Below are 15052 nucleotides of genomic sequence, written 5' to 3' on the forward strand. Positions count from 1 at the left end.
GCCAGATCAGATTGTAGCTGTTTGGGTTTATAGTGCGTTTGGTCGGCCAAGTCATGCTGCTTCTTTCCTTAAGACAAATTAAAGACAGCAGAGTCCATGTTGCAAACTCCAAACACTCGAGTTGGGCTGAAACGATTCTTAGTGATTTGAGTTCCTCGATTATTAAAATTCCTAGAGGAAAATTTATCTGCCTCAAAGCCTCGTTAAATTATATTTTATCATTTAACCCTCCGTGTTCCGGCCGGGTTATTGCTTGCATGGCGCTGAGGTCTCACTTCCGCCTGAGTTGGTGAAGAAAGCTAAGTGTTAGCAGCATAACGTCCAGTTTTCAAGTTCGGCCTGGGAGGATTTTATTGATTCATGATAATGTCCGGATCTTTGTCGTTTTTAAGCATCCTTAAAATGACTGGCGCGATGCCTGGAGTACGGCAGCTTTTCTCCTCCTGGAGCTGCTGCCTGCCTGGTGGCGTTCAGAGCGAACGGTGGGGACGAGCGCTGAAAGTGTGTTTATACAGGTGAGGCTGATATTAACACTGCAGATTAGATGATTAACCCAAGTATAACTTTACGGACGAACCAGAAAATTAATTTCATATCATCCCGGTCTCAGTGATGTGAGGCGGAGCTCATGGTGGCGGAGCTCATCATGGTGGCGGCACGTAGCTGGTAGATGAGTTTCTGTGTGACGAACGAAGGTGTTAAATCCCGTCGCTAACATGAACACAAAAGCTATAAATGTCTGGGCACGGTGAGAGTTCATCTATTAAACGGACTGAAGATGAATACATAAACCAAAAGCTTTAGTATTGACATTTTTCATAAGTGGATTTGTGATCCTGCCTCTTTGTTATTGAATTGCATATAATTTCAGATTTTTGTATAACTTTTCTTCAGGTTAACTTGGAAAGTGAGCTTTTATTGTTACAGGTTGATTTTCTAAACTACAGAAAAGTTATTGTTAGGGAAGCTCAACTGTGAAAAACTGGATTGATGTTGATATCCGATATTAACTCTGCTGTTATGTTAGATTTATTTATTTATTTTATCTTTTTACTTTATCCGATTACTCGATTAATTGTAAGAATAATCGATTACTAAAACATTAGTTTACAGTAGCCCTATACTCCAGTAAAACTGTTTTTGTTCTTATACAAGCTGATTGAATGGAAAGTGTTTATCTTGAGAAATGACTCAGATATTTTGGGTGTGATGAGTAGATGTGTGTTAAGACTGGGGAAAACAACATCCATCTCCAGTTATTTTGATTGGCTTGGACGTCTAAGCTCTTCCATGGTGACTTGGCTCCAAAGGATATCTTCAGAGGTCAACCAGTGGAGAGAAACGGAGTGGTGTTACAGTTTGAACTGACTGAGCATGCTCAGTGGAGACCCTTTTGAGGAGGAGGAGGAGAACCGACAGAGGGAGCCAACAGGTCACATGACCGGCGAGGTGAATGCACATGCGGGGAAAGAAAGAAAATCGGGAGCAGTCTCTTCAGCAGGTTTTCGCGCTCTCTCTCTGTCCTCCCCACCATTCCTCTTCCTCTCTAACCCCACGCACTCCTCCTCCTCCTCCCCCTCTCCCTTTCTGACGCCTTCTTCTTCTCAGTGGAGGCCATGAGAAGAAAGCAGGTATGATGCTTCCTTGAGACAGAAGAGGAGAGACATGCTGTGCTCTTTCTCGGTTGGCCTTAGGTGCTTTGAGGACATGTAGTCTTGCTTCATTGTTTCTAAAATAAAAACAGTTGGTTTGAGTTCCTCTTCTGTTTTAAGACGATTCTCGAATTGAAAGTCTTAATGTATTGAAGCCATAATTGTTGTTTGGCGGCGGTGTCGAGTTATCCACAAGGCATCAGAGAGTTTACATGTTGGATCCTGTATGTGGACGGATCTCAAAACGAACGTACTCTGATTTACAGCATGTCTTTCCTCAAAGGGAAACAAAATTCAGACTTGACAAAGTTGTTAAAATTTCTCCCAATTTGTGGCTTTTATTGCTTTAATGTTGTTCTTGCATTGGTTCTGTGTCCTGTTTTCGAATCAGAGGCTACAGAGAGCTGGAAAAATATTTTCTGAAAATGAAGATAAAGACAATAAAGAACCAGTGGCGACGTTTCCTCCGTTTCCTTCAGAGTAAACTGTCCTTGAGAAAAGCGTTCATACTTTGTGACGCGTTTTCAGGCCTCTTGGAACAGATCTAAAGATAGGTCACAGGCCTTCACATACCAGACTCACGTTGGAGAGATACTGAATGATTGAAGCTCTGTAAAATTCCCATTTTCTCTACAAAACATGGAACCTGGTTGTTATCAACCTCCAGGCCTTTAATGACTTTAAGCTCCAGCTGCAGCTTTGGTCTAATCTACCATGTTTTCTTGTTAACTGAGGCCTTCAGGACTGCTGATCTCCTCCCTCAGGTTTGGAGATTCCTCAGGTTTCCAGTCCACCAGCTTCCCAACCCCTTCAGTCCTCCATCTAGTGGAAAACCGCTGCAATGGCCGAGCCATGTCAGTAAACAGTCTGGTTGTGAAATGGCGGAGCTCTGCAGACAGCTTTCTCTGCCTCCCTTCCCCCCTCCGTCTCTCTCTGCCTACTGAATCCAACGCCACTTCCACTTTCCACCACTAGGGGGAGGGAAGAGGCCGGGTTTTGTGTTTTCCTTTGAGTAAAAAGAGGAAGCAGCAGTGTTCCTCCGGTCTTGCTGCCCCCAGGTGTTCCTGCGGCAGGTCAAGCTCCACTCAGACTGGACGGTCTTTGGGAAACAGCCTCAGTTTTTGTGCTGCAGCGCAGATGTTGAGCAAAGCTTGTTGCTGATTGACAAGGTGCTGGTCTGCCTTGGGTGTAGGGTCTGTGGTGGTCTGCTCTGACGGTTCCAGTTTGGGTCTGAGTTGTAGAAAAGACTCAGACTGTCTGGTAAAGGAGAGAAAACGTTGACAAGAAACTGTCTGGACTGGTGTGTTTCCAGTTGTTTCTGCCTCCTTCAGGTCGTCTGATTGGGCCGGTGTGAAAGGAAACAGTTTGCTCCTCCGTCGAGAGGAAAATCGAACCGAGTGCCTGCTTTGTGCGTCTCTTCAGTTGTGAGCGCTGCTACCATTCAGATTAAAGACTTTGCTGCCAGCAAGCAGGAAAGCAATAAGTGCATTCATGCCTTAACTTTGTGAAGCTACTGTTCTTGTGTGGCAGCTATTCTTAATCCCATCACATTTGTTTGTCAAACGGTCCCTGAATGTCTCTTCGGAACAGGAGTCAAATCTCCTGAAGATCTGGAAACAACGGCCTCTAAACTGTTTTTTTCTTGAATGTTGCCTCATTGATTGACTGTAAGGAAGTGATTTTTGAGCAGCTGAAGCTGTGAGCATTGAAACAGTTGAAACCAGTTGTTTGCATACAGCGTGTAAAAAGAAGCTGAATCTGTTCCTCTCGTTTCTTACTTTACACCAGCTGGGATAATCAAAAAGCCAAGATGATGATGGTTGATTAGGGAACGTAAGAAAACTCCTCACACACTTTGCATCCTTACCTGAAATAATGAAGAAACCAAAACAAATCAGCAAAACTATCCAGAAACAAATGAACAGCTCCATGAGTCTCGTTCTTTCTTGGGTAAAACTTCAGGATCTGATTTAATTTTTTTATGCACAGCAACAATTTTTGAAGGTTCTTTGAAAGCATATGATTAATTACAACATGACTATAGTTTTACTTCCTCATATCAAAATTATACAAATTAAAATGTGTTTATCCTAGGGCTGCAAGTAACGACTATTTTAGTAATCGATTAATCTATCAATTATTCTGATGATTAATCAGATTTTTTTTATGACATTCTACAGGTGTTTTAACAACATAAGATTGTTTTATACAAAATTAGAAATACATTAAAAGATTCAGATAAAAAATAATTCGATTACCTTTTTAAATAAGAAAAACATTTTACTGCCTAAAATGCAACACTTGAGTATTTCTGTAGTAAATCAGGTGAAGCGAAAACATTTATTATTTACAGACTAGAGTGTTTTTATCTTAAATGAAAAATGTATATATTTTTACTACGTTTTTTGCTCTCAGTTTTTCACCAGATCAAGTTTTTTGACTCTGTTCACTAACGATTAATCAATTACTAAATCAACTGATGATTTACTCTGACTAATCGTTTATTTAAGCCCGGCTTTCTTCTATTTATCAAAACAGTAGAGAAAGTAACACTGAGAATACGTGTTAATGTTAAATAACGGTAACTGCAGTATTAATTTTCTTATGTTGTAAATTTCCCCCTTACTTTAACGTCTTCATCTATTTTTAGACATAATTTTGCTTTTGGTGACCTTAAATTTGCTGACGGTACACCTGGATTTCCCCACTGTGGGACATAAAATCAAATTTCTCCTCTGATATAGTTTATAGAAGGGTGTACCTCTGAGCTGCTATTTTAAATAATTTGTTTTACAACTGCTTATTTTGGTGTGAGCTTCCATTTCTTTGTCAATTTGCTGTTGATAAAATAACATTATACAGCAAATTGGAGATAATTCTATACTAAATAAAGATAATCTGGAGCATTAAAAACATTTTTTGTGTAAACAGCAGGCTGCAGCTAAGAATTATTTTATAAATTGATTATTCTGATGATTAATCGATTAATCGAATGAAGAAATTAGCACATTCTGGAGCATTTTCAATGAAACACTTAACCATTTTTTATGCAATATTAGAAATACATTAAAAGATGCAAATAAACATAATTCATTTCATTGTTTAGATAAGAAAATAAACATCTTATTGCCTAAAATGCATCTATATAACATTCGTTTAATGAATACTTGATCACTTAGAGCAAAGGATGCACCTGCAGCTAAAAATATTTCTCACATCAACATTTACAAAGTTCAGCTCTTTCTGTTAGACTTAAAGTCAATGCAATTCATGGCTGATCAGTGATTAATCTTTTGAATAAACAGATTAAAAATTGGTTACGTTGAGGTTTTATTTGCAGAATTTGACCCAGATGATGAAGCTTAAACTGAAACTTGAGGAGTTCTGGGTGAAATATATTAACAGACAAAGTTTTTTCTCATCTTAAATGCAAAATGTGTTCATCTTTTCTGCAATTTTGGTGAAATTACTGCTGTGAATATGTTGTTCTTTCAGAAAATGGCCTTTATTTTAATCTTTATACTCCAGATAACGATTAATCGATTGCCATAAATTAGTTCACGATTATTTTAATAATTGATTCACCAAGATTAAGATGATTAATCATTCTAACCCTAATCAAATATTTAAAATATTTGATGTGCATCAACGTATTCTGTTAGTTTTCTCTTTTCCTGTCAACAGAAGGAAAAATAAACAAAACTGGAGGAGAAATTGGACTAAATTATACAGGAAAATGATTCTCAGATCCAGATTTACATTGACAGCTTCCCTGCTGTGGCGTCAACCTTCAAAATGAACAAACCAGGCAGGGATGTCTGTAGGAATCCAGAAATACCCAACAGAACCTGTGTGTTAACACATACAGACCAAAACGAAGGCCAGAGTTTCCGGCTGCGCAGGCAGCAAATGTTCGCCTGTTTTTCATTTTCAGTTCCCTGCACAAAAGATGCAGGTTGGCATGAAAGGAGTCGCTGCCTCTTTGTTGCAAAGTCTTCAATCTTTGGCTGCATTTCAGCACAAACATGAGAGGAAAGCAGCTTCAGGTCAGCCTGACCTTTAACAGCAGCCCAGCCAGCGTTAATGACAAGAGTTAGAGCTCTCGTCTATCTGACGGAGGCCGAACAAAGCCGATTCTGAGTCAGACTTTCCCTGACATGGAGGAGCAAATTGTTTCCTTTCAAACCGGCCCAATCAGAGGACTGGTTTGTCAATGTCTGCACATTGACAAACCAGTCCAGACTGTTTCTCGTCAAGGATTTCTCTCCTTTACCTGCAACTCAGACCCAAACTGGAACCGTCAGAGCAGACCACCACAGACCCTACACCCAAGGCAGACCAGGACCTTGTCAATCAGCAACAGGCTTTGCTCAACATCTGCCCTGCAGCACAAAAACTGAGGCTGTTTCCCAAAGACCGTCCAGTCTGAGTGGAGCTTGACCTGCCGCAGGAACACCTGGGAGCAGCAAGACCGGAGGAACACTGCTGCTTCCTCTTTTTACTCAAAGGAAAACACAAAACCCGGCCTCTTCCCTCCCCCTAGTGGTGGAAAGTGGAAGTGGCGTTGGATTCAGTAGGCAGAGAGAGACGGAGGGGGGAAGGGAGGCAGAGAAAGCTGTCTGCAGAGCTCCGCCATTTCACAACCAGACTGTTTACTGACATGGCTCGGCCATTGCAGCGGTTTTCCACTAGATGGAGGACTGAAGGGGTTGGGAAGCTGGTGGATTGGAAACCTGAGGAATCTCCAAACCTGAGGGAGGAGATCAGCAGTCCTGAAGGCCTCAGTTAACAAGAAAACATGGTAGATTAGACCAAAGCTGCAGCTGGAGCTTAAAGTCATTAAAGGCCTGGAGGTTGACAACAACCAGGTTCCATGTTTTGTAGAGAAAATGGGAATATTACAGAGCTTCAATCATTCAGTATCTCTCCAACGTGAGTCTGGTATGTGAAGGCCTGTGACCTATCTTTAGATCTGTTCCAAGGCCTGAAAACGCGTCACAAAGTATGAACGCTTTTCTCAAGGACAGTTTACTCTGAAGGAAACGCCTCAACATTCAGGCACCAACTGGTGATTTGAAACTATTCAGACGTTCACATTGCCCTGATAATGTGTTCATTTCTTTGTGACCTCTCTGTGATGCCACACCAACAAACATTAATGTGTTTTAGAGAAACTATGCAGATCTTTTCCAGACAGATCTTTTTCTTTTTTAGGTCATTGTTGGCATTATTTCTTTTTGGTATAATTCCAGATTGATGGAGATGTTCACATTTCTTCATTCTTTGGTAGAATTACATTTTAAACTCTAAAACTGGCATCAAAATGTCCTTCCACAGGCTTCTCACTGTAGTTTTCTGGAGTTCTGGCCCATTCCTCCCAACAGAACTGGTAGAACTGGGTCAGATTTGTAGGCTAACTTGCCCACACACCTCATCAGCTCTGCCCATAAATCTACTAAGACACAGGTGTCAAACTCCAGTCCTCCAAGGCCTGGAGTTGCCCTGCAACTTTTAGATGTGCCTCTGCTGCAGCACCTGAATATAATAATTAGGTCATTAAGGCTCTGGAGAACTGATCTACACAAGGAGGTAATAAACTATTTCATTCCAGTGTTTTGTACCTGAGACACATCTAAAAATTGCAGGACATCGGCCCTTGAGGACTCTAGTTTGACCCCCCTGTCCTAAGAGGTTTAGATTAGGTCTTTGTGATGGACTCTAAAATATTGACTTTGTTGTTCTTAAGCCACTTTGTAGCTAATCTGGCTGTTTGCTTTGGGTCACCGTCCATCTGGAAGACAACCAAACTTTACCTTCCTGGCTGATGTCTTGAGATGATGCTTCATTATGTTCACTAAATAGTTTTCCTCATGATGCCACTGGTTTTATGAAGCGTAACCCAACATGATACTACCACCTCTGTACCTCATAGCGAGCACAGAAAGATCCGACTTACAGATTTCTGCTTTTCCGTGTAAATGCAAAAACGATTATTACGACGAAACACCTCAGATTCAGTTTTACTGCTCTGGCTGGCATGTCTTTAAAAATGAATGTCTTTGTTGTTAAGTATGTGTGCAAAGTCCATGTCTATACAAGAATTGTTTTATTGTATCAATCATTCAGGTTTATTTGTTCACCACATTTCAGCAACAATACAGTTCAAAGTGTCGTACGTCATAAAAACACAAAAATAAAAAGTCACAGACAACATACAGTCGCCAATACATGGTTCCGACTCTTCCGTTAACTTTGTAACTGACAGCCATCTTGGTAGGCAGTTGCTATGACAATAAACAAGCCACAAGCTTAGCTAGCTCTCACAGCATTCCTTCCGATCTAACTGATAAACAATATCAGTAGATTACAACTGATACTTGATTACAATTTTTGAGTTCTCTACCGACCCCTGTGTACTACTAAGGTAGGTATTTACTGTAGTACTTACTGCCGAACTAGCAAAATTAGCCTAGCTAATGTAGCTTTTATCTGCTAGCTAAGATAGACATGTAGACCTACGTGTTTGTTACTTCATGGACTTATTCAGCCAGTCACCAGAACCTTATTATTCACACAAAGAGGTCGTACGTCCTTTACAAATCCATTGAAACGCTACTTGTATGCGGCCCTGCGGTCAGGCCCTGAAGCTCCAACATGTTGTACACATTCCTCATGTTCATTAGGTAGTTAACTATGTCTTAGTATGAGATCGGCCCCATTTTTCTTCTCCATCTCAAACAGTTCGATCCCGACAGCAGCCATTTTGTTCATGTATTATCTCGCACATTGGTCAAACGTTTCAATGTCTCTTTCACTTATTTTCAACAATTTTATAGTTTTATGGTTGGAGGACAGCAGGAACTGAGCGGCGAACTTCTAAGATGTTCAGACCTGCTAATTGGAAAATCAGAAACAAACATTACATTTTATCAGTATGACATCATCAAAAACCAACAATACAAATCAAATATGTTGGTAAATGTCCATTTTGTATGGAACATTTACCTTTTGTTCTGGGGTTCATTCCCACATTTGGCACCAAAACAGATTCATATCTCCATCAATTTACCAAATAGAAACAGAGTTAGAGCTATTTTGTTTCTATTATGAAACAGAAACAGAATGCACCTGAAAAAGGAGAAGATTTGTCTGGAAAAGGTCTGCATAGTTTCTCTAAAACACATTAATGTTTGTTGGTGTGACATCACAGAGAGGTCACAAAGAAATGAACACATTATCAGAGCAATGTGAACGTCTGAAAAGTTTCAAATCACCAGTTGGTGCCTGAATGTTGAGGCGTTTCCTCCGTTTCCTTCAGAGTAAACTGTCCTTGAGAAAAGCGTTCATACTTTGTGACGCGTTTTCAGGCCTCTTGGAACAGATCTAAAGATAGGTCACAGGCCTTCACATACCAGACTCACGTTGGAGAGATACTGAATGATTGAAGCTCTGTAAAATTCCCATTTTCTCTACAAAACATGGAACCTGGTTGTTGTCAACCTCCAGGCCTTTAATGACTTTAAGCTCCAGCTGCAGCTTTGGTCTAATCTACCATGTTTTCTTGTTAACTGAGGCCTTCAGGACTGCTGATCTCCTCCCTCAGGTTTGGAGATTCCTCAGGTTTCCAATCCACCAGCTTCCCAACCCCTTCAGTCCTCCATCTAGTGGAAAACCGCTGCAATGGCCGAGCCATGTCAGTAAACAGTCTGGTTGTGAAATGGCGGAGCTCTGCAGACAGCTTTCTCTGCCTCCCTTCCCCCCTCTGTCTCTCTCTGCCTACTGAATCCAACGCCACTTCCACTTTCCACCACTAGGGGGAGGGAAGAGGCCGGGTTTTGTGTTTTCCTTTGAGTAAAAAGAGGAAGCAGCAGTGTTCCTCCGGTCTTGCTGCTCCCAGGTGTTCCTGCGGCAGGTCAAGCTCCACTCAGACTGGACGGTCTTTGGGAAACAGCCTCAGTTTTTGTGCTGCAGGGCAGATGTTGAGCAAAGCCTGTTGCTGATTGACAAGGTGCTGGTCTGCCTTGGGTGTAGGGTCTGTGGTGGTCTGCTCTGACGGTTCCAGTTTGGGTCTGAGTTGCAGGTAAAGGAGAGAAATCCTTGACAAGAAACAGTCTGGACTGGTTTGTCAATGTGCAGACATTGACAAACCAGTCCTCTGATTGGGCCGGTTTGAAAGGAAACAATTTGCTCCACCATGTCAGGGAAAGTCTGACTCAGAATCGGCTTTGTTCGGCCTCCGTCAGATAGACGAGAGCTCTGACTCTTGTCATTAACGCTGGCTGGGCTGCTGTTAAAGGTCAGGCTGACCTGAAGCTGCTTTCCTCTCATGTTTGTGCTGAAATGGTTTCACCCAATAATCTCAACGTTCTTTGTTTCTTCCTGAAGTGACAGAGTTTTGGACTTTTAGCAAACGTTGGAGACGATTGATGGATTTGTGAGAAATGCTTTCGAGCTGCTGACAGATCTGGTCTCTCTTTACTCTACACTCCTCATGATGGCGTCACTAAAAAAACTGAAAGAAATTGTATTTTTTTATTGTTTAGGTTCTTAAATGATAGCTGGTATTTTTTCTTGTGCCTCTGGTTTAGTTTATGGGAGAGAATACGAGTAAGTTGGAAAAAATTTACAAAAAATAGAAATGATCTTTTTCGGTGCTAACATTTTGTTTTAGCTTCATATTGTTCAATTAAACTTTAATTAGGAAAGAGAAGAAAATGTAGTTCACAATCTTTTACAATTCTCTGCTCAGTTCATGTTATTTTTAAATATCTGGTATCCTGTATTATTTTTTTGTCTATTTTCCTAAAAAGTGGGAAAGAAAAACATTTTGAAGCAACTTTTCAATACTGAACAGGACCAACGGACCCGACCTCTTTTTCATTAGATTCAGTTGTAGCTCAAATCTCAGTTCCTCCATCCGGAAAACGTCCTGAATGACATTCATCCTTCTCCGAATGATTGCTTTTTTACCGGCAATTATCATTGTATTAAACACAAAATATGAAGCTACCACTGCACTGAACCCCAATAAAAACCTCCTGGTTATTCCTCTGAATATTGACCTCTGACCTCTTCCTGAGTTAAAACATTCGTGTTGTTGTTTCTAGATGAACATGAACTTGTTTTCTTTGCATCTTTTTCCTTATTTTCACAGTTTCTCATTTTCTGCAAATAAATACTACATTTTTGCTTGGAGCAGCTCACAGAATAAAAGAGCAATGTTAATTTTATATAACTATAAAGACTAAAATCAGAGAAACTGATCATTTTAAGTGGTCTCAATCCCCTTTACTCACTTTGGCCATTTGCCCAGGAACATTTTCTCAACGTTTAAATCAAAATTGGCCCCAATAATAATAATCTCCAGCCTTTGTAACTTAGTTCGGCTCAGAAAGATGTGAAAATGACCAGCTTGTTTCGACCCAGTTGACCTCCAGCGTGACCTTTCTGCATTTCTGCCCCTCTGGGTCGGTGTTTTGAAGAAACATGTAACTTTCTTCCCTTCATCAACAGTTATTTAATATTCCTGACCACTCTTCAGTGTGAATTTGATGGTTACCTTGATATATAACATTTCCTCTCCCTCCAGGTTTTGTAGCTTCTTGTACATTTTGGTTATTAATTTGTTAATGGAGGTTGATTGATTTGACTTGTCCTGTCTGGTTCATCTTTCTTTGTTTTTTCTAAGTAGTGTCGGGTTTGTAAAAAACAAAAAAATCTATTTTCAAGACCATATTTCTGTTTAATATCTTGACATCTTTCACAATAAAGATGATTATATTTTAAAGGTGTTGTAGGTCCGTATTTCTTGCTTTTTTTCAAGGTAAATTAAGTGACTACTAATGGTTGATGGACTTTCTTCTTCTTTGTCTGCAGCCCGCTGGTTTAGCCGTGGAAAACGTTGCACCTCCAAAGAAAGAGGGACTGGATCCACCGAAACATGGAGAGGAGAAGTCAGGTCAGACTCCAGATCAAACCCTGAATGGTTTCGGTTTGGCTCCGATTGGTTTGACGTTATTTTTCTGTTTCCTGCCTCAGACGAGGACAAAGACGTAGCATCAGCAGCGGGACGCGCCTCTCCGGCCGCGGCGGAGGCCATCATGCTTAACGGCGCGGAAAGCGAAGACGGCAGCAGACACGCGGACCTGGCGGTTAGCGGCATCAAGACGGCGGTGAATGAAAACGGCACAGCAGAGACGGAGACGCCGCACGGATCCGTAACTGGAAGCAATGGGTTCATCCTGGCTAAGGAGCAGCAGCAGGACGGCGACGCGGCGCCCGCTTCGGGGGTTTCTTCCCCTCTCAGGACTAACAGGCTGCCTTCGGGCGGCTCGCCGTCAGGGGGGCAGACAGCCAAACCCCTCAACGCCACGGCGGCGGTGGCGGGATGCGCCCAGAGTTCAGGCGCTTTAAGGACCGACCCCGGCACGGGGAATATGTTGGACGCTAAAAACGGCTTTGCTTCAAGTCCCGTCACGATTCCGCCGCCTGTTACTGTTCACAGAGCGAGGAAGACCATGTCGAGACCGGCGGTCAGCCCGGCGCAGAAGGTACGATCACCTCCTTCACCTCTGACGTCTGAACCACAAACGGGCCCAACAAATGATCCTGGACGATAAATCATCCCGGAAATTATCACGATGAATTGTTGTTTTTAGACCATTTTTCAATTATTACAACCGTAATGGCATAATGTGTTAACATTTAAGACTGGAACTGAAAAACATTTTAAAGATCCAGAATAAATAAAGAAAACAACAAATAAAATGAATTATAAAGTTTGTGTAAATAAAAATATCCTTCACAGTTGAGACCAAAACACCAGACTGAAGAGTTTCATCATCCAGAGAAAGATGTTTAATCATGAAAATCAAAATTATTAAACTCCTTTTAATTTATCATTATTAATCGATTTATTGATCATTGCCACACACAAGTTCAACTTCTATCTAACATAAATGTACAAAACAGCTGAAAAGTCTTGAATAATCTTTAGTAGGGATGAACAGATCCACTTTTTTATCAGCCGATAGAGATGAGAAGGAAGGAAGGAAAGGATTAAAAAAGGAAAGGAAGCCACAAGAATTGAAGGAGGGAGGACACATCCATCCATCTTCTTACTTTTTTGGTTGTTGGGATATTTAAGTTTGATCTCAGGGGAAACTTCCTCCTTGAATCTTTGTATTTATGTTTAAAGAAGCAGCAAAAGCACAAAAAAGGAAGCATTTGACCCTGGAACGTAACATTTTGACATAAAGAAGAGTGTAGTGATAAAACCCAAAGCAATCAGCCGTGACTGTAACCCTCACGGCGCCACAGAGCAGCTCCTCACATTTTATTGTTTCTGTCGCCTGCAGCTCATCAACAAGGAGCTGAGACAAGCAAACAGTGTCAAATCGGATTCTCCAGTCGCACCGGATGTGCAGAAGTCGTCTCCGCCGCCGCCGGCTCCTGCGCAGAACCATCTACCTCAGAGTCCACCAGAAACGCCAGCTTCAGCACACACTGCTTCACCAGCAGCTCCCACAGAGCCGGCAGCTCCTGCAGATTCTCCAGCTCCTGCCAAGCTTCGCCTAGGTACGACTCGCCCCAATGAGCCATGTTCAGACTCACAGCTTGCATGCACTGTGATGGTTTCCTCTTCTCTCACCCAGGGCCGTACTCAACGGTGTTTTCATCCCGGAAGAAGAAGAGGAGGATGGGGACGTACAGCTTGGTTCCCAAGAAGAAAACCAAAGTGCTGAAGCAGAGAACCATGCTGGAAATGTTTAAGGAGCTGCAGCAGTCCGCAAAGACCCAACAGGTCCAGATAACATGAACATAGGGCTGAAACGATTAATCGTGATTAATCAGTAACTGAAATAACCGTCTCCCGACCCCACTAGGGAGAAGGGTGTTAAAAAATGGATGGATGAAATAACCGTCAACTAATTCATTAATCGATTAATCGGAGTCTCTAAAAAGGCCCATTGATGATTAAAATAAAACATACTGAGAGCAGTAATTAAGTCAAAACTGTAGCTGAGAACCATTCTGGAAATGTTTAAGGAGCTTTAACAGTCTACAGGTTCTATTGAAGTGATTTCTGCTTGTTAAGATTACATAAAAATGGGGCTGAAATGATTAATTGTGATTAATCGGTAATTGAAATAGTTGTCAACTAATTTATTAACCGATTAATCACAGTAATCAGACTCAAAAAGGCCCATTGGTGACTAAAAAACAGAATCAGAGCAGTAATTAAACTAAACTTTGCAAAAAATATATATTTACATTTTGCATTTAAGATAAAAATACCTGTCTGTAAATATAGTTTTAGCTCCTTCCATTCAGTTTAATCCCCAGTTACACCCATTAAAAATCAGAACTGCTTTTTCCAGAATTTTCCTAATCCTGTAATTCAAACTTCGTCCAGAGAAGACATCAAAGATTTCACATGAGGACTGGAATGGTCAGTTGTATTAATTATTAATCGGTTATTAAAATAATGAACTAATTTAGTAATTGATTAATCGTTAATGGTCTAAAAGGACCAGTTGCTGAAAGAAAAACACAGGGTCAGAGCAGCAGCTAAGCTAAAAATTTACAAAAACTAATACATTATGCATTTAAAATAAAAATAAATCTTTGTCTGTAAATATCCTCTACCCCAAACTCTATAAATAAGTGCCTATTTTAACTTTACCTGGTTCAAAAAATCTCTTATTGAGCACCTTGATGCTAAGTCAAGCAAAAAGAGTTGAGCTCTTCACATTTTGTCATTGGATCTCAGGCAAATAAAATGTTTATTTTCTCATTCAAAAAATAAATTTAATTATTGGTTTATTTGTCTTTTAATGTATTTCCAATATTGCTGTTACATATTCTTTACCAAGTTTTAAACACTGCTGAATAAATCTCCTGGCTTCCAGAAGAGGGAGGCAGCCAACGTGAACGGGGAGAAGGTGGTGAACGCGTCCGAGGAAGACGAGTCGGAGGACATGGAGTCTGAAGAGGAGACGAGAAGGCAGCCTGCAGAGCAAACCCTTCCAGCTGTTCAAGAAACCTCTGAATCTGCTGCTCAGGTGGGAGAGGAACACGTCCATCCAGTTGTAGGTCCAATGGACAATGGTACGGTTAGGGCAGAGCTAATGGCGTCACACAACACTGTCCATTGATTGGTGGACAGGAAAACGTCACTACGTGCATCACGTTTGTCATCGTACGAGTATGAATGAACCAGTTAAAGCCAGGCACATGTAGAAGGTTTGGTCTGCTTTAATTGATAAAGCGGCTCATACAATCGACAATTGTTTGGCTGATGGTACAGAACATTTACTGTGCATCATACAACACAGTCCACTGATTGGGGGACAGAAATACGTCACTAATAGTTGCAACAAGTACAAGACAAACTAGTG

General features: G+C 41.2%; 1 protein-coding gene across 4 annotated transcripts in view; it reads left to right on the forward strand.

Moving 5' to 3' along the window:
• Window positions 1-15052, forward strand: part of ehmt1 (euchromatic histone lysine methyltransferase 1) — a 34812-nt gene that overhangs the window by 6940 nt on the left and 12820 nt on the right. For 2 of the 4 annotated variants that reach the window (XM_023338431.1, XM_023338432.1), the window contains exons 1-6: window positions 1445-1501; window positions 11529-11610; window positions 11691-12202; window positions 13010-13229; window positions 13307-13455; window positions 14564-14716. In XM_023338431.1, coding sequence (XP_023194199.1) covers window positions 1454-1501; window positions 11529-11610; window positions 11691-12202; window positions 13010-13229; window positions 13307-13455; window positions 14564-14716 — 1164 coding nt within the window. In that variant the 5' untranslated portion in view covers window positions 1445-1453. Of the gene's footprint in view, window positions 1-1444; window positions 1502-1530; window positions 1632-11528; window positions 11611-11690; window positions 12203-13009; window positions 13230-13306; window positions 13456-14563; window positions 14717-15052 lie in introns of those variants that run through there. The other 2 variants (XM_014474133.2, XM_023338433.1) reach the window with 2 other exon arrangements.

Source organism: Xiphophorus maculatus, chromosome 8 (genome assembly GCF_002775205.1).
Source record: "Xiphophorus maculatus strain JP 163 A chromosome 8, X_maculatus-5.0-male, whole genome shotgun sequence".
NCBI classification, from domain to species: domain Eukaryota; kingdom Metazoa; phylum Chordata; class Actinopteri; order Cyprinodontiformes; family Poeciliidae; genus Xiphophorus; species Xiphophorus maculatus.